The sequence below is a fragment of the Condylostylus longicornis genome, unplaced genomic scaffold (assembly GCF_029603195.1).
Source record: "Condylostylus longicornis isolate FDR11 unplaced genomic scaffold, ASM2960319v2 ptg000048l, whole genome shotgun sequence".
Lineage (NCBI taxonomy): Eukaryota > Metazoa > Arthropoda > Insecta > Diptera > Dolichopodidae > Condylostylus > Condylostylus longicornis.
In genome coordinates this window covers 5,189,013-5,214,761 of record NW_026578017.1, presented here as the reverse complement: position 1 = coordinate 5,214,761, position 25,749 = coordinate 5,189,013, and the positions used below count along the sequence as shown (strand labels likewise).

Here is a 25,749-nt window from a genome sequence, read left to right as displayed (position 1 = left end):
AGTTTCAAAAACTCGTTCAGAACAACAGGCAAAACAAGGTTTTTGCCGGCATATTAAAAATATCTCTTTTTTCACCATAGCTAAATGTACTTTTAGTTATCAGTTAGCACCTTAAATCCTATTCTCATCGTAGTGGACATAAAAACAAACACCCATTGAATCTTAAGATATCACTGGAATAAATCGAAATTATTACCTAATACAGTTTCGTAAAGGGAAGGTTGAAGAAAAAAAAAGTTACTTAAAGTATGTCAGGTTTAAACATACATGTGTGTGAATTATTGTAATTGTTTAATTTCAAGAACTTATAAAATTTAAGAAATTGAAAGCTTATGTTTTTTAAAGTCTATATAAAACAAATAATTTGGTGCCTTAAAAATGTTGCCTGCATTATTTAATATGGGGTGTTAAGGTCATATTGTAATAAAAATTTTGTTGCAGTTTTAAATTTTTTAAAATAATATCTTCAATCTTGCATCAATACAAACTCACAGTTAAAACAACATAATTAGATAATTTCTATAAAACGTTGAGCGCAAATTTTGAATATTGAACCAAGGTCCCGGAGCTGATGTTTTTTACGTCAAAATGTTGAAATATTTTGAATCATAGGATATGAAATGAAAAATAATTCAATCAATTTATGTTGTTAAGTGTTGCATATCGTCCCTTGGAAGCCAAAAATTACCTGGTAAAAAAATGTAGCCTGTCATAAATTTGATCTTACGTTTAGATTCGTTTTTTAGCAGTTTTATCACATTATAGCTTTTTCTAAATAATTAAAATTTTTATCTATGGAAATCTCATAATCAAAAAGAGCGACTTTGCGGCTGAATGATTTTTCCTACCAATTAGTGATGATACACAAATTTACATATGGATTTGTAAGTGAGTCGCGGTTCGCTTACCATATTTTTCCTTTTAAAAGTTTTGTAGTGTTATGATAACCGTGTAGTTAATTTTAAGATAATGTGTGTATGGATGGGCGTTCAAATAACATTTCCTTCTAATAATATACATTATAGCATTCAATATTATATCTTACCGGTATAACGTTGAATGTCATGACATCTACTATTATGATACAAGATTATCTTTAATATATTATTACAATTTTGCAGGGTGACAAAATGAGCTAAATCTTTATAACTATTTTGAATATAAAGTGGTATATTTGTGCTTATATTGTGCAAACGAATTAAAACAAAAAAAATTTAATAAAAAAACAAAAAACAAAAAGAAAATCAAATTAATTAACTATTTCGAAATTGTGTTCAAAAAGGATTTTTTTTTTATTTTTTACTTAATTGCTAAAAATTTTTTTTTATTTCCGGGTTTTACTCATTTTGTTTTTTTGTTTTGTTGCATTTATAATAACTAAAAAGGATGTAAAAGGAGAAATAAATTAATCTTTAGTTTATTTAAATCACAAAAGCTTTCAAATTTTATGTCTCAATAACTTCGACAATAAAGAAATTATGATAATAATGAACACTAGAACCTAATGACAATAATAGTTTATTAGTATAAAATTAAAAGAAATTTTTTAACTATGTAATAAAAAATAAATGAGAATTTATGTATAAGAAAATAAAATAAATTAATTGAAAATAATTATAAGACCTAAGTAGTTTAAAATATACATTGGAGCTTGTATGCCCAGTAACCTATAATAAGTTCATGCTATTGCAAGTTAAAATAATTTATATAATTTAATTTTTTAAAATTAATAACAAAAAATTGTAAGAATATGTAAGAAATTTAAAAATCATTTTATAAATTGGCTTTTATTATAATTAACACAATTTTTTGGATATAAAGTAAACACGGGTAAGTTTTTATAAAAGCAAAATATTTGATAAAGAAAATAGACAAAATATTTTTTTACTGTATATACATACATATATGCTAATTACGAAGCTCATATTTTCACAATTTATAATGTCAAAAATCTTATTAAAAGCTCAATAAAGCTCTTGTTTAGCTCCCTTTGTAGCTATTCATGGAGTTCCTAGCTCTTATGGAATTTCTTGTATATTTTGAAATTTCAAAGTGAAACAATCATTTTATGTTAGTCGCATCACTTAAGTTGAAAAAAAATTTGATTTTTCAATGTAAAATTTTGAATTTCGGAATTGATTTTTTTCATAAACGTGGAAGATTTTCAACTTATAATCCATCACGTCAAGTGATGAGACTAACAGAATATGGGTAAAAGTTCATATTCTGTATAAACCCTTGTGAAAACGAAAATTTGAGTTTGTTCTTTAATCGATTTGAAAACAATGTATATTGACAAATGCCTAAGGATGATATGACTGTGTTTAACAGTAAATATTTTAACTTTTTTGAAAATGTTTATCTCTCAAATTTAATTCAAGCAAGTCAATTTATATTTAAATATTGGATGGGAAATGTAAGCACTTTTGCTTACTCTAAAAATTTCAAAGATAGTGTCACAAATAGAAAAACGAAAGGACGGATGCACTGACTAGATAAATTATTAATGGTGTCAATAATTGATCACATTTTCTAGTGGCTATGTACTATAAAAGTACAATTATTGTTGACAACATCTAAAAATTTAACATTTCGAAATTTTTTAAGAAGAAGTAACTTGCCAGAGAGAAAAGCTGCAAAGAAACTTTATTCTAGTAAAATAAAATTAATAATAATAATTGTTAAAACCTGTGATATATCCAATATTTGAGAACACATATATATGTATGTATTCTCACAGGCGTACAAGCATGCAATTTGAGTGTCAATAAGTGTACTATTAAGTCATGTAAATTGTTGTACCAGGGTATATTAATAATTGTGCATTTTGGTATTTGCGCTTATAAACTTAATTTTCAATGTTTTTAACATTTAATAAATTTTAAGAAGTATATGAATATGAAAGAGAAATATTCAGTTTATATTTTACCTTTGCTCAAATTTTTTTATTTCTGCATAGAAAAGTTTAATGAGAAATATCACTTGTCAATAATTATTGTTGCGCTATCTAAATTTTTAAATATTTATTTTCATTTTGATATTTGATAAATTTTGCATAAAGTTAGGGGCATTTTCAAAATGATAATAATGTAATTTTTGGTTGATACTATCAGTTATAAAGGCTGAACAAACTGTATACAGTTATGTTTTACTATTTTCCAAATTTACATAGTTGACTTAAATTATTTACAAAAGCTGTGATATGCAAAATCAATTCGGAATTTTAAACATACACAAGTACTCGTACCTACACAAATATAAAATTTATGGTAATATCAAATGAAAAACATTGAAAAATATTTCTAACATTATATAATTTATAACTACTTTGTAATATTACTATATATATGTATATGCTTGTACATCATGGTCACCATTTATAATATTATAAAATTAAATGCCTTTTAGTATAAAGAAAAAAAGCAATAAAAATTTTTATAAAAAGATTCTTTTGTGAAAGGTATTTGAATTCTAATTTGAAACATTCCTTCGATAAAACTGAGAGTATTTAAAATATTTCAAAATTAGGTATGTCTACGTACTTCTCCAGTTATCTGTATAACGTATGTATATACACAGTATAATATAAATTTATATTTCAGGTTATACATGTATTACATAAGTATTGTATATTATTGTGGCAATATTTGAATAAAGAGAACAGAAAAATAAAAAACATTCACTAAACTTTTTCTTTGATTCTGCAGTGCTTTAATTTTTTTTTACTTTATTCATTTTTAACATATTTTTTAAAAATTAATAAGAAGTTTCCTTTTGATAATGAATTTTCAATCTGTTTAAAACTTACCCGTTTTCCGGTTTTTAAAAGGAATTGTGAATACGTTTGTATTTTTACAGGGAAATTTGCGGATGAAATAAGCATGGAACAAATTAACTAAAAACAGTTTTTTGTGGCTAGGTCACTAATATCCCAACTATCATAATATGATAAACATAGAAGAGAATTGCGATGAAAAGTGTTTGCAACTTTTGCTTTTATTTCTCTAATTATAACCAAAATTATTAGGTTTTCAGTGAATGAACAACATTAATACAATAAAGGCGTATAAGAGAACGTACTCTGTTCTAAATAACTTCTGCAACGAAATTTTTAAAGGAATTTTTGAGTGAACGGTGGTTAACGGATGATGGTTTTGAAACTTTTTTTAAACTTTTCTCTTTCTTCTTCTTCTTCTATGGACCTGGAGTCTGGTAAGGTGGATTTTCAAAAGACTCAAACGAAATTGGCCGAACACTTCATGACTTCTTTACCCAGTCGTGTGAAAATAAATATAAATATATGTATTTGGTGACTTTTGATTATGACCTAAAAAGTTAGATTTGGTTTGTATATATTTGACTTGTGATTTGCACTGTGAAAATGAAATCAAAAATATTGATTTTGTCTTATATAAACATAACCTATTATACGAGTATAACATAACTTCAGCTAGTACAATAATATGCAACTGCGAAAATACTCTTCTTACGTGACTACTAAATGCTTGCACAGAAATTGAATTAAAGAAATGGGAATTGCGTTAAAAATAAATTTTTGGATAGCTTTCCAAAAATTTCGCACCCTTTTTTGAGAAACTATATTGTTCATGGATAACTTTCATTCAAAACTTCTATTGGTAACCAATACTTTAGTAATAAATTTTCATTATTAGCAAAATAAATGGAAACTCGGTCTTGTTGTAAATTTGTTCACTTATGATTGACAAAACAAACTAAACATGAAAGAAATATGGTTACGTTAAATTTGTAAAATTATAATATTACGTAAAAGGCACTTTAGGCATTTGCTTTGCTAGAAATAAAGTTATTTTCATATTTTGAACAATGGTGTGAAAAAAATTTTCGTTTAAGTTGTTTTGAAATTTTATTTCTCCAATTCGTGGCATCAAAAACGTACTTGTTCCTTTTCCACTTATAGTCAATACGTAATATTTTCAATCTAATTAGAAAAAACTAAATAAATAATCAACTTATAAGCAAAAAATTACGAAAACAATAAAAATGGCGCTAATAAAATAAAAAAATAAATATTAATGATAAAATAGTCACAACCAACAAGTTGTTAACTCTAAAATAATCGCATTAATTTCCTAACTAATTTGAAGCATCCTTAAAATTATTTTCAATGACACAAAAATATATAAAAAGTAATAAAAATAAATAAGAAGCCATTGAGTATACGAAATTACTTTTGTAAAAATAAAAGCTCAACACCATCGAAGTGAAATAAAAGTAAATAATTTTCATAAATTTTACTTATCGCTGGAAGATTGTTGATGCTCAAAATTTTATATCTACAAAAAAAAAATTATGTTTGAAAATTGTTATAAATTTGTTCTTTCGTTTATAATCCTAAAAAATTTTCTTATACTAGAGAAATATGGAATAACATTTTAAGGGTGTTCCTCAGCAAACTGCTCTGGATTTGAAAACTGCCCGTTTTCAAAAATTATTTTATACATTAGATGACGTATTGCAATTAAAGATTTTATAGCTTTAATTACAATACGTATAAAAAAATACGGGATCTGGATAATATATCATATACGATCTATGGCTGTTGTGTTCTTCCCTCGGAGCATTATTTTGATCGAAGACAACGTAATTTTACCCTTACATAATTTTCCCTTCACTCAAATGCAATTTAGTTTCTAAAATAAGAAAGGGATTTATTCTGCACATAACACAAATTAATTTCGAAAGCTTGGTATAACGCCTTTTAGACACTAACTAACTATTTTCTGAACGGAATCGTTTTTTGAAAGATAAACACATTACACATTGAGTTATAAAAAAAACCCATTTTCAAAGACAAAAATGTAATCGACATTCTTAATTTATTCGATGGTAAAACACACCTTATAATTGGCAAGCTATGCCATTATTTTTCTTCCATATTTTCATATATCTATACATGTAGAAATAATATTTGGACAATTTACCTAGGATTCTTATACGCAATTTTCTTCTTTTGAAGGTCTTTTTTTGATCATAAAATAAAATGATGTGAAAAATCCGTGAACATAAAACGAAAGAAACATAAATAGAAACCAAAAAATTGTAACGTAGAACACAACAACTGAAAGAATAAGAAAACAAAAAATATGAAAAAATTTGACGTTGCCAAATTTAGTGGCAATTTAAGTAACTATAGGATTCTTTTTTTATTTTGTTTTTTTTTTTTTTTCAATTTGTTGATATTTTGTTCTTAAGTTATTGGAAAAAACAATTTACGCTGAGTTTATAGCATCACTAAATCGTGTAAAATTGCATTACAATATAGTTTGTAGATACGATAGTAGCACTCGAAATTAAGGACTATATGAAATACAGGTATTAAGTTTTATGAAAACAAATAAACTTTTGGGATGCACTACATATCTAAGTGGACATGGTTACTGCGTTGTCGATAAGTCAATAATACATTTTTTAAAAATTTAATGTCTTGTTAAAATGTTGCTAGAACATTTTAATATTTGTTGACACAAACTATGTTGTTTTTGCAACTATGTTTTTATTTGCCGTAAGACCAACTCCAACAATATAATAAAATAAGAAGGAGTAAATATTTTTAGCAAATTTAGGACAATATCAATTTTTCTTTCGATCAAAGTCCTGAAATTGACTTAGAAATGCAATTTTAAGTGGTTTCCCGGTATGTATGTCAAATGCGCGCAACTGACGTTAGTCATAAATTCCAATGCGATATGAGGCACGCATATCATAAATCCAATATACGTAATATTGGATTTACAATACGCGTGCATCGTAAATTCCAATATACGTTGCAAACGCAACTGATTGTTATTATAGTTTTTTTTCCATTTGTTTGATTTTCGTATGAGACAAAATTATTGATAAAGAAAATATTTTGGATTTGAAATCTCAAATTTTCCGCTTTATTGAATTAATTTTTAAAAATTTAATTGCAAAAATTGCGAAAGAACCAAGTGATTAACATGATCGTTAAAATTGTGACATACTGGGAAACGTAATTGCCTTAATAGCTATACACAATAAATTTTAGATTAGTTCAGTTATAAATTATTCGTATAATGAGTTTTGACCGTGAATTAAATTTTAATTTATTTTAAAAATGTAGCACATATTTTCAAAAAACGTTTGATAAATAGATTGTTTGGAAGCTTTTATAGCTTCTATTAATCAAAATAGATCTTTAAACTATTATACTGAAAAACTGGAAACTTTTTTAAGGTAAACAATGATACAGATAGGTAAGAGTGATACAGAAAGTTATACAACAACATATACCATTGGTTAGAAGATCGAAAATGGGTAAAACTTTTGTTCCAAATTGGTTGGGTAAAACCTTGAAATTTTTTTTTACAGAAAGTTGCTTAAATTTCAATTTAAATCCTCAAACATTACAAAATTTTTTATGGCACAGAAGAAATGTGAGTCACAAATTCAATTAAAATCAGGCCAGATGTTGATAAAACTAAAATTAAATTCAATTTTATATTCCTTTACTAAAAAATTTACAAATTTCTCAAAATAAACACCAAATTCTCCTATGAAATTCACCTAATTCGGCAAAATTTTATGTTTTTCTTCTTTCACACCTATTTTTATTTAATCGCAATTGATTACTTTAGTGGAACACCTCTTTAGTTGCATCAACCGTATGAAAATTTTAGCTTTTATAGGAATATGTTTAAAATTCATTAACCCCGTTGAATTATTTATTAATTATTTATTATCTTCATAATGTAAATATCACATACTCCATTTTGTTCTAAAAAATTAAATTTTCCTATTAAGAATTTTTTTTTTTAAATTAAAATAAATGTCAAAATTTATATGGCATGTCTTTAAAAATTCGCTCCAGCTGGATAATTTTAATAACTTCAAATGCCAAATGGTGCCTAGATTTCGAAAATATTTTTTTCAAATTTTTAAATTGCACCCAATCTGAGAGAAATGCATTTAAAAATTTCAAACCATATAGGTACCATTTCTTATAAAAATTGGCAAAAATAAAAAACCTTTCAATTTTCTTTACCAAGAAAAGTTTCGAAAGAATTTTTTGATTACTAGATTCTTTTTTTGTTTTTCGTAATAAAAAATTCTAGTTTTTCTTTTCAAAAATTTCAAAATTTTTAAAATCTATTTTTGTTTTTCAAATTAAAATTTTGTATAAAAATTTCGTTTCAATTTTAATATTATTTGTTACATTTCAATAAAAACATTAAAATTCAAATTTTTTATCAAAATAACAGCGCTTCAAAATGTCAACTGTTTTTTCGAGTGACTATTGTCACCAAAAATTAATGATAGTTGACAATTACAACGCTTAAAATCCTTTCCTTTAAGGGTCTTTAAAATCTTGACATAGAAATGGTTTTTGTGCTACATCTTCTGTAACAGAAAAACTTTTTTAATGTTTGAGGACTTGAATTAAAGCTTAAGCAGCTAGGCAAAATTCTGTAAAAAAATTTCAAGGTTTTAAAAAATTTCTTACGAAATTATCTAGTTTGAAAAAATTGAAAACAGGAAGGGGAAAATTTTATTTTCCTGAAAGTTCGAATGCTTTGCATTCCGAAGGTACATAAAATACAGAATTAAGCAGCATTTATATTTTAAGTCCTTTACTAGGGCCTTTTGAAACTGTTTGTTTTAATTTCCTATATTTTTCAGAATAGAAGTTACAATAAAAAAAAAACTGGAAAAGTAAAAATTTCGTGAAAATTCGTTAAAATCCCTAGAGACCCTGTTCTGATTTGTGATTTGGCAGCCAGTCCAGAACAAAAGTTTTACACATTTTCGATCTTCTAACCAATGGTATATGTTGTTGTATAACAATCACGCTGTATATAAATAATAAAACTGAAATTCTACAAGATATAAAATCATTTAATCAATTGCCATAAAAAACGTAAATGTAAAAAAAAAAAACAAAATCATTTTCCTCTATAAAGTGGAATGGGATAATTATGTTCATACTCGCAGAATCTTGATATTAAATAGGACCAAATTGTATTTTTTTTATTTTAAAAAGGAATGAATACACAATGAATAGGTTTACTAAAAACTTTTTAAATACGGGTAGGTTAATGGTATGCAAATAGTCGTTTGTATATATTTTTACTGTTCTATCATATTGTATATACACACACAAAGAGTGATGAAATCAAATAAAGTAGAAGCCGGTTCGCGAGAAAAATCTTGTTTTCACAATATTATTGTCATAGCTACAAAAAAGTAAAGTTAAAAGTATAATTTTCTACTTTACATTCAAAATTGTTCTTATTTTTATTAATTTTTATTGACAATATTGGATGACAAAAGAAAAAGTTTTAACTAAATGCTGCCCTTATCAGCTTATTGCTTTCTGAAATCGTAAGCTAGATGAGATCACTTTGTTTTGCGCAGTTATCGCCTCGACTTATAAAGAGGGCTTATACTTAGCAGCTTACATTTTTATACCCGTATTAAACTTGCCTTACCGTTTTCAGCATTACAAATGGTCTAAGATATAGACTCAGGTATATATGTTTTTGATCAGCGTCGAATTCTTAGTTGGTTCCTCAATTTTGGTTCAAGTAGCTGCCATACAACTTAAAAATTTATTTGACTATATATCAGAAATTATGAAAGCTATCAAGCCATTGTGCTTGATAAAAATCATTAAAATTGCTTGGCTCCTTCTGGCAGCTGCCAGAAGATTTAGCCAAAAGTTATTTGGCTAAATCTTAAAAATTGTTCAACTTACAGTATTGAAATTTTGCAAAATAAAATGGCAGCTATATCATTAAAAGTTGTTGAGATCTCATGAGCACTTCTGATAGCTGCCATACAGCTCCAGAAGTTATTTGGCATTATGTCTATTATTTATATATACAAATTATTGGAGCTATACTAAAGAAATTTATTTGTTCTCATTTAAATTAAATTTGAGACAATAATAGGAATATGGGAAAGCTAAAATTCTCCTAAAATATTTGCATGTGAACATATTACGTGTGTATAAATCTGATTTTAGTTTACGAAATGCTCAAATTTTGATTTTTGGTGAGTTATGTGAAAATACACCAAATAGGAGTGCAAAATTAACAAAATTGTTTGCGTGATGTAAAAACGAGCAAATGTTTCCAATTATAGAGGATTCTTAACAGAAATTCAAGATATTTTCAGTGTCATATAACTTAAAAAGTTTGCATCCTATTTAAATTTTACAGAATATCTTTTTTGTTTTGATAATAAGAATGAAAACAATATATGATCGTAAGAAAAAAAATCGTTTTTTTGTGTACATGTATTCAAGTAAGTGTCCAGAGTCAAATTGTATTCAACTGTTGAAGGGTATCATCACTGTTTAACATGATAATAGGCACTACAAAGTAAATAGAAATAGACCATTCTTTTAACACAAAATTATACATTTCGACATTTAGTTCATATTAATAAATATAAACACGTTATACATGTTTATAAACACGGTATATATATATATACGTAATATATACATATTAAATATGTAGTAATATGTAATATATATGCTTATATTAATATAATAAATATTAGATTAAATATTAAAAATGTTAATACAAACGTATGTATATTATTTTTTGAATATCTATTATAAAAATAGGTAAATAGTTATATAAATGTCGCCTGTTTTAGTAGAATTGAATTAATTGAAATGCTTACTAAATAAAGATACTGGTCTTACATATTAAATGTAAGATAAATTTTTAAGCCTTTACTTGGTACATTTTCTAATATTGAAGGAGAAAAACTAATTTTGATACTAATTTCACTCTGCTTGCTTATCTGTCTGTGTGTCTCTTTATTTCTATGACAAAAGGTTTCAGTTCCACATCAATTATAAGAGCTTAAAAAAGGTAACCATATAAGGATCTGGACAACGTTTGCGCTACATTAGATAATATTTGTTTGTATTGCGAGATAATTAAGAAAAAATAGTATTAACTAAGAAATTACTTAAGTAAATTTGGTTAAAATTACTAAAGTAAAAATGGTAAATTTGAGAGCTATTAAGCTATACACTTCAGATCTATTAAGCTTTTTTACTGAATACTTTCCATAATACAAAATTGGACGATTAAAATAAAAGTTTTTGTTATTTTATATTGGTAGGAACGGTAACAGAAAAAGAATAACAACAGTACTTTTCCCTTTTCTAGAGCAACCTGTAATTGTGGATTTTAATTACAGTCATAAAATTACAATATATCTTTACTTTACATTTATGAGAATATTGAAAATAATTTGTCCGAACGGTTTTATTTGTGCTAAACTCAGTGTAAATAGTGTAAATTTTAACTATTACACAAAACAAAATATAAAAAACCTAAAATATTTAAAGCTTACCTGAAATTGTGTATTATTTTTATATTTTTCAGAATAAAAACTTTTAATGACGATTTTAGGAAAAATGTCCACTTCTATCAACCCAAAGAAAAACATTGATCCGTTAGATCAATTATCACACAACTCTTTTGAGGAGTTTGTTCAAAATCGGACAAGGTAAATATAAGGATTATTTCAAATATCGATATAAATAGCTATATATGCGTTCGAGCCTTAATTTTTTCGAATATTTTAAATTTAGCTTTTTAACTAATTAATTTCTTAATTTACCTTTATATCAATAATTTTTTTTCCTATAATTAAATATAAAAGAGCTAACCGTGCTGGAAGTTTGGCATTACCAAATAGTTCTTTATTGGATTTCTACGATAAGCAACAAAAAGAGTGTTGTTCAGCAACTCTTTTGCCAACACCGAACCCAAACATTATTAGAAGGCATTCAGCTCATTGTTATCCCACATTAGACGAAAGAAATTATAAATACCATCAAAAACAAGAGCAAAATAAGCAACAATCACTTTCAAATCACATTCAAAATCAAAATGCAAAATTACAAGAAGGAACTCAATCAAAAATAATAAATTTTCAAACACCAAAACTACGACAACCAGAAATGTATCACGAATCAAAACAGATGCAGCAAACTCAGTCACAATATCAACCGAATATTTTTTCTGGAAAAGAAAAACCGCCTAATTATCAGCAAAGTCAACAATATCACCATCAAAATCATTTGAAAATTCAAAGAGAACAAACAACACCTTCATCATCAACAATATCAGAAGGTACTCAATTGAAATCGAATAATTCAATTTCGATGGAGCCGAAGGCAAGTCATTGAATTTTAATATTTTATTTCAAAGAAAACATGTACGTTTAACGTTTAATTTTTTATTTCACCTTCAAATCTTAAAAGCCTCAAAGATCAGATCTCAAAGATCTGAAACCGAAAGGCTGAAAAACTAAATGCAAGTAAATTTTTAAAAATCGCATGTTCGGTTTTAAAAAAGATCGTTACTTACGACCTACATCTTCTCTTCTCTTCATAAAAAACGAAAGTGTAGATCTATAGATGCAAATACATATATACATACATAATATATATATACATATATATAAAATATATATAAAAATATTACAGGCTCGTGCAGTAAATTATACCCTAGCAAGGAAATTTTTTCTAGTCGTCCTGTTATTTGCCGTGTTTTTCGGCAAAACCAATAAATGTTTCATAAAAAAAGTTGGGTGAAACCAATGTTTTATAAAGTAGAACTTTTCACCTCAACTAGTAAAAATACTGCTCTTCAAATAATCTATATTTAAAATTACTTTCATTCATATATCATTTAAAATACTTCAAAGATTGCATACATTAAGGATGAGAAAAAAAAGTGAAGGGGCGTTAAAATAAAGCTCAAATTTAAAAGTCAATTGTGTCAGTTAAAAAAAAATAATTATATTTTTTGATGGTACGACATTTACCGTTAGATTTCTCTATTTATGGAAATATGAAAAAGGTTGCAGTTTTGAAAGTATAAGTTGCGGAAAATTAAGATTTTACAAATTTCAAAAGGCAGTAACTTAAGAGAGAGCAGAGAATCGGGATACATACTATATTTTCCCTAAATTAGTTCATACATATTCTCGTGAATAGTTTAAATTCTCATTTCGAAATAGCTTAGTAAAGACACAATAAATAGCTTTAAAATTATAAGTTAAATAAATATTAAAGTCCACTTTTCTTGACCTTCATTTTTTAATAATTACCTTTAAGTAAGAAAAATTTATTTTTTCAATATCCGTTTTGCAATTTAAACTTTCAATTTCTTGGGGAACTTATTTAAAAAACCTATTTTGCCGCTTTGCAACTCCTTTCCAAATAAATTTTTACCGAAGAAATAAAGAAAAAGGATTTGTTTTTTATTTATTATTTAATCAAAACAGAAAACCCCACCAACACTTATGAATAACAATCAACAATCAAAAACACAAGTTGCTGTAAATATAGTACAATCAATAGCAGCAAAAGCAGTTGCTGCTGTGAGTTCTATTCCACCTCCTCCCATCCCAAAGAGAACATTTAATCGTGGAAAATTTTTAAATCGTAAGTACTTATTAAATTTTATGGATTTTATCAAATTATAATGGGTGTTAAATTACTTACATATGTAGCTGCTAAATAAAGTTAATAATATACTTTGAATAATTTGAAAACCTTTTATAACTTGGTCTTAGTCTATATGTTATTAACGCACATAATATTAAATATTTCATATATTAAATATAAATTCATTTATAAAAGTTTCAAGTTTAATACTAAAACCATTAAAATTAAATTTAAGTATTCGATTTAGGTGGTGAAAATCAAAGTCAAAGCTATCAACATTCAATTAATCATCGCGGTAAAACAAGAGAAATGGATTATCCCTATAATTCAATTGATGAAACATCAGATCATAGACATCATTATTACATTGGAAACCATTCCAATAAATTGTCATTTAATCCCAAAAATATATTACCTAATGGAAATTCAGAACAAAATTGTAACACAACAAAATATAATTCCGTAGTTACCCTCAAAACAAATAATGGACTTGGACATAATAATATAAATGATAGAAAACAACAACAAGTGGAACAACCACAGAAACAAAATCAACCACAGCAATCAATAATAAATAATTACATGAATTCAGGTGCAGAAACGTCTATTGTAACAAAACCATTAACAAAGTTTTTTAATACTCAACAACAGCAACAACAAAAACAGCAACAAAACGTTTTAAAAAATAATAATTCTTCATCATCTATGTCATCAGCAATAAAATCAAATTCAACAAATAAAATAATTGTTAATCATCATGACAATAGTATTGATTGCCTTGGTCATTATAATGTGTCACAAAAAAATCAAGAACCTAAACAACTATATAATGAACAGCAACAATCCACAAAAAAAGATATTAATTTAGTGAATAGCATTAACTTAATAAAGAGGCAGTACCAGTTACACCAAAATAAAAATTACAACAATAAAATGCAAAATTTTAATAGTATTCAAAATAATGTAGTTGATGTTGATGATGATAACGACAATTGCGCTGACGATGAAGATGAAAAGAGTAACCAAGCAGAATTGTTTGATGATAATGATGAAACCGGCATTGATGACGATGGTAATGTTGATATGGATGATTATGATGATCATATGAGTTTAGATAATAATTCCGTTTTTGATGAACCATCAATAAATACGGCACCATCACCACGTTCAATACTATCATCAATTTCTCCAAAACAATCATCTAGTCGTAATAATCACAGCAGTAGTAATGGCAGCAGTAATAATTTATTAGAAGTCACTAATGATTTGTATACATCTCAATCATCTATGTCATCCGGAAATAACGCAACAACAAACGGCCGTAACTGTAATGAAATGATTCAAAATGATATGATATTAATGAATAGTTTAGATATAACCACAACTGCAGCAACCCCATCACCGTCTCCTACAACAATGAGTAAAAATATTATGAACAATTCAAGATATTCCAATCGTTCATCAAGTGATTCAAATAAATCTCAATTGACTATTGATACCGGTTATATATCATCAAATAACGGCAGTGAAAAAAATTTGGCTTCTGTTGATTCAGGTGCAGTTAGAACTTCGCCAAATGGTAATTTTAATATTGTATAAATATATTTGATTATGAAATTAAAAATTGACTACTATTAATTTTTCAGCAAATGGTGGGAACAATGGAGATTTCCGGAGTCGATTTTCATCTGTTGATACACAATCTTCATTAGATAGTTGTCTAACAGAAAAAACTATTGATTCACCACTTTCAAAAGAATCTTTTCGCATTGAACAATCTGCATCTACATCTCCAACTCATTTGACTAATACAAACTATAATTTTAATAAAAATCAAAATCGCAATCTACCAATTGTACCCATGCGTGGAAATGGATCTAAGCAACAAAATTCAAATCAGCAACCCCCTAAAATTTCACCGCCAATTTCAAATAATGAAAATGTCAATAAAGATGCCCATAACAAGAGTAAATTACGCCCCACTCCACCTACGCCACCAACACGACAGCAACCATCAAACGATATTGGAAATTACCAAAATGTACCAAATTTGATAGGTAGTGGTCGTAAACTTCCATCAATCTCAAATATCGGTTCAAGTAGTACAAATTCGTCAACTGAAACAAATAATAATTTATCATTTCGCAAAAAATTAACAAAAACTAGACCACCCCCCATTGCATATCCAAAAATTCATCAGCGACAAGACTCAAGCATATCAAGTGATAGTTTCTCCATGACTTCAAGTCCCGGCTATAATTCTAAAAGTATGGAAACTCCTTTAATTCAAAACGCATCGAAAATCAAGAAAAGTGATATTCGGCATAATAATGGTAAAGAGGAAATCGATAGCACTTTTGTTATTCCAGAAAGACATAAAACAGCAACGTCAGGTTCTTCATTATCTTCATCATCATCCATGTCTGGTGGAACATTGTCAACAAAACTTAATAATAATAAATCTACATCAAATATATCATCACCACCACCAGCGAATCGCATTACAACCAGACAAGATTCAACAATATCGAGTGATAGTTTTAGTCAAACCTCTAGTCCAGGATATAACTCGAAAATTATGGAGGCTCCTTTGATTCCAACAATGAAAAAATTACTAAAAAGTGAGTATACTGAACTACAAATCCTACTAGCAAGCTATTTATTTAAATTTAAATCGTAATAACTTGAAGTATTACGCAACAATTGTAAAAATTTGAAAACTCATACCATTTCCTCGACGCTAATTAAAGCTGTCGGAAAAAGGAACATGAAATATTTTATTTGCCTCTGGTGGAATTATATGGTCATTTCAACTAGTTTAAAAAAAATTCAACTAATACTCATTTTTCGTACGAATTTTTCTGATAGCTTCATATAGCTAGCTCCTTACTTTACATTATCAATAAAAAAGATTTTTGATAATTAAAGGTGTATAGATTAAAATTTCCATAGTTGAAGATGTAGACAGTTGTTTTCAACAAGTTTAGGGTGAAAGAAGCCGAAAAATATTTCACCATTAACAACAATAAAACATTGTTGACAAGATTAGTGTTAGTAAAATGCTTAAATAGTAAAAACAGAAATGAAGGCTTTTTGTTTTTAATACTAGTGCCATCTTCTGCCAATCATATTCAATTTTGTACTTATTTATTGTTGTCCTACTTTTAATCCAAACTTTCAGCATTTTACTCTTTTATGCATTGACCTTGAACAAAGAGTTCTTGTGTACGAAAAATAAATGTAAAAAAGTAGAAATAAAACTAAAATGCGATTTTTACCATTAAAAATATTTTACGATATGTTTCTTTCATCTTTATTATTACTCAATTGTTCGATTTTATAGTTACGTCATATTTCATAATATTTTAGATAAACAAACATTCAAAATTCCGAACGACACAATTCAAGAACAACAAGATCAAATGTCAGTACCTAATTCACCAATAACAAAAAGTACATCAACACCAGCAAGTCTTCAGACAGTTGTTAAATTTCAAAATGGTACTTCAAATATGTCGCTTCAGCATAAGGTAAGCTTTGAAATGTTTTAAATTAAAGATAAAACATGACAAATAAAAATAATATGTATGGCAACAAAAATAGAAAACTTGAAATTGGTAGTGAAGGTAATATAGGTGACATTGCTTTCTCAACAAAATTCTGCCATTGTCTGACATCCATTAGCTGAATTCTTCATTAATACAGGGGTAGTAACATGGTATTTAAATTTAATATAAAACCCTTTCAAAAATTTCTGCAAGTGCAGATGTAAGAACATTTTTGTAAGATTTATTTGTTAATATTTTAATAGGCTACGAGTATAACAATGTTTTATGGATGATAATGAGCATATGGATGGTTTATTTGGAAAGTGACGCTAACCTATTTCAATTAAAAAAATTGCTCCGTTTGGGTTTAAAGAAATCAAAAATTCGGTTAACTGGTTAATTACATTGAAGAATATTTATTTTGTTGTCCGAAAACATTAGTTTCAACTCCAAATATTGACATTATCATTACTTTGGAAATAAAAGAGTTTTGAAATTGTAAATGGATTCACGTCCCTTTCAAAATAACTCACCTATGTTACACTCAAAATTGATTTAAGTGATTTATACAAAAGACATTGTCGATTGAACAAGTCTAGATTAAATCATTTAAAAGAAGGACGTGTTTAATATCTTCTTCTAAAAGACGTGTTTTATATATGAATGAAAACGTTTCAGGTGCTTCTGTGTTACTGAAAATGTTTTATTAGATATTACACTACGTTCCATAAAATTAAATTTTATAACGAACTTGGAAAACCAAATTTTAACTTCGATTTAGATTTCAAATTCATTAAATAATTGATATTTTAAGAAAGGGATTTGTTTATGATACTATTTTAGCATGCTCATTAAAGAAAACTTTCACATTGTCTTTAGTAAAAGGACATTAACGTTTACACAGTGCTCCTGAAATGAATGCAAAACTTTTCTAGTCTTAATTATTTTTTTAATTCTACTCATATCCCTCCTACTTTATTTTTGTTTAGATTATTAGCCGCCGAAAAAGCTCAGCATTACCATATCCAAATCAGAGTAATCGGACAAAGTTTCGTCTATTACAACTTTTTGTCAATGCCTTAGCTCTCCTTGCAATAGCTGGTAAATTAATATTAACGAATTTTTAGTTTAATATTTTTGACAATTATTTTAATAATTTAAAATAATTAGGCGGTCTTGTGGCATACTTTAACGCATATCCAACAATAAAATTTGTCAACAAAACCATTATATATTCGCCTGCAATTCCAAAGGATGTTGATATGGTATCAGGTAAATAACTATAATTTATCAATTAAATAAAACTTAATAGAATATTGGAATCGATATATTTAACAAAATATTTTTATAATAATTTAAATACACTCATTCATAGTTTTAGGAAAGAACCCAGCACCTGGCATATGTTTACCAATAATAGTTAAATTTTGTCAAACAACTCATATACCGTACAATTACACCGTATTTCCAAATTACATTGGACACTTTGGCCAACTTGAAACCCAAGTTGTAAGTAAAATTATTTATTAAAACTTCTAAAGCCCAATATACGAGTACCATTATATATGTATGTTTGTTATATTATACCATATGTATGTATATGTATTATATTTAAATGTACAAAACCATTACATTTTTTTTTGTCTTTTGTGGACAAATGATACTATTAATAGAAGTGTTAATTAAAGTAAAAATTAGACAGTTAACTTGATATTTAACTCATTTCGCCTGTCTAATACTAAAAACTTTCTCATTATGCAACTTCCTAAAATTTTAATTACCCTATATTATTACAAAGAAATGTTTGGAAATCTTCTTCAAAAGAGGCGTTAAAAAAAGTAAATCAAATATTATCGTATGAGGTACCATTAATATGATCTCGAATGGCTTTACATTTTCACTCATAAATGATTTGGGAAAAAGTAAGAATCAATAAAATATCCGTGACATGATTTTCTATAAAAAATTTTCTATAAAAAAGATTTTAGCAATTTGTACAATAAGTTTTTCCAAAATGAATAAAACTTTAAATAAAACTTATTGTTAAGATATAATGTATTGGGACTAATTTTGAAGTTATACTCGAACAAATTTTAGGATATCGATTCTAATCATAATACAAAACTCTCAAAAACCTAGGGAGTATAAAAAAATAAGTAACTTCCCAAATTCGTGGAAAAGCAGAAAAAAATTGTATGAAGTTTAGAAAGTGGATTTACTTAGGGACTTCTTGTGCCCTTATATTCTGCTTCTTTTGCACAATGCGCTTCTGTTCTCTAGAGGTATTTTCACTATGAGCTATTGATCTAAATTGGTAGAGTTGACGCAAATGAAAAAAAAATTGATACTTTCTTTTTTCGCCCTGCTTTTCATATTTATTTAATTTTGGTCTTCTTTTAGCACTTTTCCAAAAAAATTTTGAAAAACAGTGCTTGTTAGTTTCACTTTGTCGTCCGTCCGGCCTTCGACATGTTTACAAAACTTTTACACCCTTGATGATAGAAAGCTGAAATTTTTTGTGTTCATAGACCTTTACTGGAAACTTATTTGCTTACAAGAAAAGTTTTACCTATCTCCTCCCCCTCTATAAAGCCATACCCCCCTAAAACCAACCTTAAAAACGGCATTTTTTAACTATTAATTAAAGTGAAATCGTAATATTTTTCAAACTTTAGAAAACGCAGGAATATAGTGGATGGTTTTTTGTACAACGGCATTCAATATTTAAATTTTAAAAAGACAAAATGGCAGTTAACATTTACAGTTATCTCAAACCCGATTTTTGCAAATTTTTGATGCCGTTTTTGTTCTAGACCGCTTTATTTTTGAAATGTGTAAAATTTGAATATTTGGCACCTTATAATTTGCAAAAACGCCAGCTTTATTAAATCTCTATGAACGCAGAAAGCGGTACGGTAAATTTCAACGGTAAATTTCATGACATTAAAAAATATAATTATTTTTCTTAACTCACGCATCTAATCTTTAAAATCGAGCATTATGGCAAACTCACTTTAAATTAATTCTTGTTTTTGTCAAAAACTGCATAAACTTTTCATCCCAAATTTATGCGATCCTAGAAATAGTTTCATACATGAATGATAATAATTTTAATACTATATGAGAAAAAAAATAGAGTTGACCTTGTCAACTCTGTGATACCCGTACGAATTTGTTATCCTATGTGCGAATAAAGATGCCATAACTGACTATGGGACAGACTATGACTTGAAGTTGCAGTATTACCATATTAATTTATGTAAAATTTCAGTACTGTGAGTTTTTCAAAATACTGTGTGTGCCAAGTTGAATACTTTAAGTTGTACGGCAGCTACCACAAAGAGCAAAGAAATTTTATCATACACATTGGTCCTAGTAATATATTCGTTTGTATGAAATTTCAATACCATAACTTTTATAGTTTCTGAGGTATAGCCAAATAAATTTTGAAGTTGTGTGGCAGGTACCAGAAGGAGCCAAGAAATTTTAACAACTTTTATCAAACACATTGGCCCTACTAGTATATTTGTTTGTGTGAAATTTCAATACCATAGCTTATTTAGTTTCTGAGATATAGTCAAATAACTTTTGAAGTTGTATGGCAGGTACCAGAAGGAGCCAAGTAATTTCATCGACTTTTATAGGACATATTGGCCCTACTAATATATTCGTTTGTGTGAAATTTCAATACCAAAGCTTATATAGTTTCTGAGATATAGCCAAATAACTTTTGGAGTTGCATGGCAGGTACCAGAAGGAGCCAAGTAATTTCAACGGCTTTTATGAGACACATTGGCCCTACTAATATATTCGTTTGTGTGAAATTTCAATATCACAACTTTTATAGTTTCTGAGATATAGCCAAATAAATTTTGAAGTTGTATGGCAGCTACCCGAACCGGTACCCCGATCATATCCAATTAGCGTTACAAACGGTAAGGCAAATTTAGTATACCCTTCGAACATACGTTCGTACGGGTATAATGAGGTATACTTAGATTGTTTTTAAAAGCAGTGTTTTCACTTGTTGTTCAAGGGAAAAGTGCTACAATATAAACCATTGATTTAACCCAACTTAATTTTTTTTTGCTGTCAAAAACGCTTTCATATTTTAAATATTTTTTCTGTAACCATGGCTTTGAGTAGTCCTTACTTACGCTAACCCGCTATTTTTACTTTTATAATCATATCAAATAATGCCTATATGAATCGAAAAAAGAAAACATTTTCCAATTTTATTTAGTCTGAGTAATAAAATGAAGTCTTGATTACCATGCTTACAGTTCTTAATATTTAATGATGTTTATTATCTCTCAAGGGCTAAATTAATTTACAACGAGTTTTAACATTTACGAGTAATTAAGAAAATTTGATTACTTTAATTAACATAAGCGTCAAAAAAATGATCGATTAAAATTTATTATGCAATCGTTTAAGTAAATCAAGAAATCCTTCGTAATTAATTACGTTAATAATAAAACATTTTTCAAAATGCAATAGGATTTGGAGGCATATGATGCTTTAGTGGATGTTCGGTGTTACGAATTGGTGTCGTTATTCTTATGTACACTATTTGTACCAAAATGCGGGTCTACTGGCACAACGGTACCTCCTTGTAAATCTTTATGCATGGAAACAATGAGACGTTGTGGATTCTTTTTTGATGTTTTTGGATTACAGTTGCCAGATTATCTAAACTGCAATTTATTTACTGATAGCAAAAATCCAGAAGAATGTGTTGGCTATAGCCAAGTAAGAAAAGTATATGAAGATGCTGTAAATCCTGGTAAGATATTTTTAAATATTTCACTACACTTGTATGCACATATATATACCTTTAATTTAGTGTGTCATGGATTTTTATGCGATCAAACACGATGTATACCAAATGATTGGCGATGCGATGGTCATGTTGATTGTATGGACCAAACTGACGAATTAAATTGTGATTTTTGTGATGAAAATTCAATTTATTGCGGTGAAAATCGATGTATGAGCCAAAAACAAATGTGTGATGGTACAGTCGATTGTCCCTATGCGCAAGACGAGAGAAGTTGTAGTAAGTATTTTATATGTTAAAACGATAAAAAGTAAATTATGTTGTAAAGTGGTAAATAAAAATTTATTGTAGTACGTCTAAGTGAACGCAATGGTGATATAGGAAGAGGATTTTTAGAAATTTATAAAGTTAATGGAACAAAAAAACAATGGGTTCCAGCGTGCATATCAAATTGGGATTCAACCGTATCTCCTCCTACGGTATGTTCGATGCTAGGATATGATTCTGTAAATGGACATAAAATCACAAAACCGGTTATTGGTGCAAATGGAACGAGATCTGCATCTCCTGAATTTTATCGACGATATAATAAAAGCCCAAATGTTAATTTAATTAAAGAATTTTCCAAATGTCAAACTGAAGGAAATTATCCAAAGTTAGAACTACAGTGTAGCAATTTCGGTAAAAAAACATATTCATTTTAAAAAACTTATTTTATACTTTTACTTAATGTAAATTCAGATTGTGGAAAAGTGAAAAATAAGAAGCATAGAATTTCAAAAAGAATTGTTGGTGGAGAGCCTTCAAATCCTGGCGATTGGCCTTTTCTGGCAGCAATTTTAGGTGGCCCAGAGGAAATATTTTATTGTGCCGGGGTATTAATTGCTGACCAGTGGGTCTTAACAGCTTCACACTGCATTGGAAAGTAAGTTTTATTTGAATTCCTATCACTCTTGTGAGTTAATATTTACAATTACTGTTTTTTTTTGTAAAGTCATACGTTGCGAGACATAAATGATTGGACCATTCAACTCGGTGTTACAAGACGAAACTCTCATACTTATTATGGACAAAAATTAAAAGTTAAAACTGTTATTCCTCACCCACAGTACAATACGGAAGTGGCGCATGATAATGATATTGCTCTTTTTCAGGTATTTGTTTTTTCCTTAATAGATTATTGATAATACGACTTATCTCTTTCCACATTATTAAAAAAATAAAAGCTTTCAAAACGGGTAGCCTTTCATGAGCATTTACTGCCAGTATGTTTACCTCCGACTCATTTACAAGAATTAAAAGCTGGAACAGTTTGTACAGTTATTGGTTGGGGAAAACGTGAAGATAAAAATGGTAGTAAATTTAATATAATACAAATCTTAAAAAATTGTGGTATATTTTAATTTTTCATTATAGTAAGCAAAAATCAAAGCGCCATTACAGCTTCATATGAACTGTCTGTAAATGAAGTTAAAGTTCCTGTGGTAAAACGAGAGAAATGTGATGAATGGCTTGAATCATTAAACGTAACTGATGGTATGATTTGCGCTGGTTACGAAGAGGGTGGAAAAGATGCTTGTCAGGTGAGTTTCAAATCACCAATCAAATATAAAATTGAGAAAAAACTAAATTTGTAGCACAAATTCCTCACATTTTTTTAATAATATCAAAGTAACGTTATTTTTTAAAAATTTTAAGTTTTCAAAGTTGGACAATATATAATAAAATTTCTTGTACCGCTCTTGTAACTCAAAAAAGTTGGACAAACTTTACATAACTTTTTGAATAAAATAAAATTAATTGAATACAATAATTCAATAGAATTTAGTAGTACAATATATAGAGAAAATCACATATTTAAGTGCATCGCTACCAGCGTTCCCACTTGGATACAATTGTATCCATTTGGATACATTTTTGCTTTAAAATTTAGCTTGGATACAAAGATACTCAAATCTGAAATATGGATACATATCTTTCTCGAACACTAAATAAATGTTAGAAAACTTTTAAAGTGCTGTAACTTTTAAGTGCATTATCTTCCAAAAAATGTTATTTGCTGACTAAATAAAATTTGCCCGTTTTCGTGCTGAATAGTTTTTACCGCATAGTTCAACAGCTACAGAACATATATTTTCTGACCTTAAATTTTAAAATGTAATAGAAATTGCGTGTGATTTTTAAAAGAATTTACTATAAATAACGAAACTTACATTGTTGAATAAAGCAAATTAATATTATTTATGAGTTTATTGGTATAAAATAAGGCGATTTAGTATAATAATTCTACTTTAGGAGGCTGGATACATTTTGGATACATTTTTTTCTTGAAATTGGATACATTTTGTTTTTATTGAGTGGGAACACTGATCGCTACATGCCAAAAGTTTTCGAATTACAGAAACTTAAAGTCAATATCGACTGCGCACTTAGATACGAGACACCGTGCTGCATAATGTTCTAAACTTTCTAATAGTTGATTATTAATTTTTTATAATTTTTTATAGGGAGATTCTGGCGGTCCACTATTATGTCCGTATCCTGGAGAACGTGATAAATGGTTTGTTGGAGGTATTGTTTCATGGGGCATAATGTGTGCACATCCTAAATTACCTGGAGTTTATGCAAATGTTCCAAAATATATACCATGGATTAGAAGTGAAATAGCTAAATATACAAAAAGATCTTCAAGTGATACATTTAATTATAACCATAATGGAAATAAATATCCACATAGGAGGCAGCAACAACAAAATGACAATAAATACAGGCAAAATAATAATAATAATAATAGCAATAACAATAATAATAGTAGCAGGAATGACAAAAATTACAATAACAATAATGGTTATTATAACAATAGTAATAATAAAAATTTTATGAATAATAAAAATAATAGTAATAATTTCAATAATAATAATAATAAGAATACCAACAGTTACAATAATAATGATAATAAGTATTATAATAATAGAAATATCTCTAATCATAACGATAATAATATAAATGATAATAATAATAATTACAAAAATATTAATAGTGGAAATAGAAAGAATAATAATAATAACATTAATATAAATTATAACAGCAATAATAACAATAATGGTAGTAATAAATTCCTTAATAATAATAATAGTAATAATTATAATAAAAATAATATTTATATTAAAAATGGTAATAGTAATAATTATAATAATGGAAACACAAAGTATTCTTCTAACAGTACAATTTACAACAATGACAATAATAATAACAATAATAATAATGCTAGAAGAAGTAATAATGATATGGAATCTGAGTATAACTAGTTTTTAAGAACATATTATGAATTTTATTTTACAATTATTTTATGAAATAAGAAAAATATTAAAAAACTATAGTAAAGCAAAAAAAAAAAAATAGAAAATTTATTTTATAAATTAAATTTACAATTTTTGATTTGATACAAAATGATCTATAATAATGACAAATAATGTAAAAAAATCAAAATATTATATAATCTATATATACATATGTATGTGAATAACTTATAGAACAAGTTATGCACAACACTTTTTTTAGTCTAAAAATTTTATATTACATGTTTTTATTTTTCTAATTTAATTATTGATATTTGACAATAAAATGTTATTCTGTATTTTTGAAATAAAGTACGAAAAAAGACAATAAAACAAAATGTGTTATAAAATAACACAATAAATAAAAAAATTGTGAACAATAAATTTTATACGGAGGATTTAAAACCCAAAAAGAAATGAAAATATCACTATAAAAGAAAATTTTTTGAAAATATTTTAATATTATATTTAGCATTAAACGAAAAAAATAAAGTATAAAAAATATTTTATTAGCTAGTAAGAAAATAGAATGAAAAAAAATCTTAAATATGTTCTAGTTTTCAGTTCTTTGGAAATATACTAGCTGGAATTTTATATAAA

At 27.2% G+C, this 25,749-nt stretch overlaps 1 protein-coding gene across 1 annotated transcript; it reads left to right on the top strand.

Moving 5' to 3' along the window:
* The first annotated feature begins 1,346 nt into the window (after window positions 1-1,346).
* Window positions 1,347-25,119, top strand: LOC129610807 (uncharacterized). The gene is made up of 19 exons (XM_055523535.1): window positions 1,347-1,830; window positions 11,409-11,532; window positions 11,689-12,205; window positions 13,321-13,480; window positions 13,719-15,062; window positions 15,130-16,104; window positions 16,853-17,013; window positions 18,021-18,132; window positions 18,202-18,303; window positions 18,407-18,540; window positions 21,532-21,817; window positions 21,878-22,090; window positions 22,163-22,492; window positions 22,553-22,736; window positions 22,806-22,965; window positions 23,038-23,164; window positions 23,228-23,394; window positions 24,319-24,894; window positions 25,021-25,119. The coding sequence occupies exons 2-19, from the start codon at window positions 11,423-11,425 to the stop codon at window positions 25,117-25,119; spliced, it is 5,757 nt and encodes a 1,918-aa protein (XP_055379510.1). The 5' UTR covers window positions 1,347-1,830; window positions 11,409-11,422.
* Window positions 25,120-25,749: the final 630 nt, after the last annotated feature.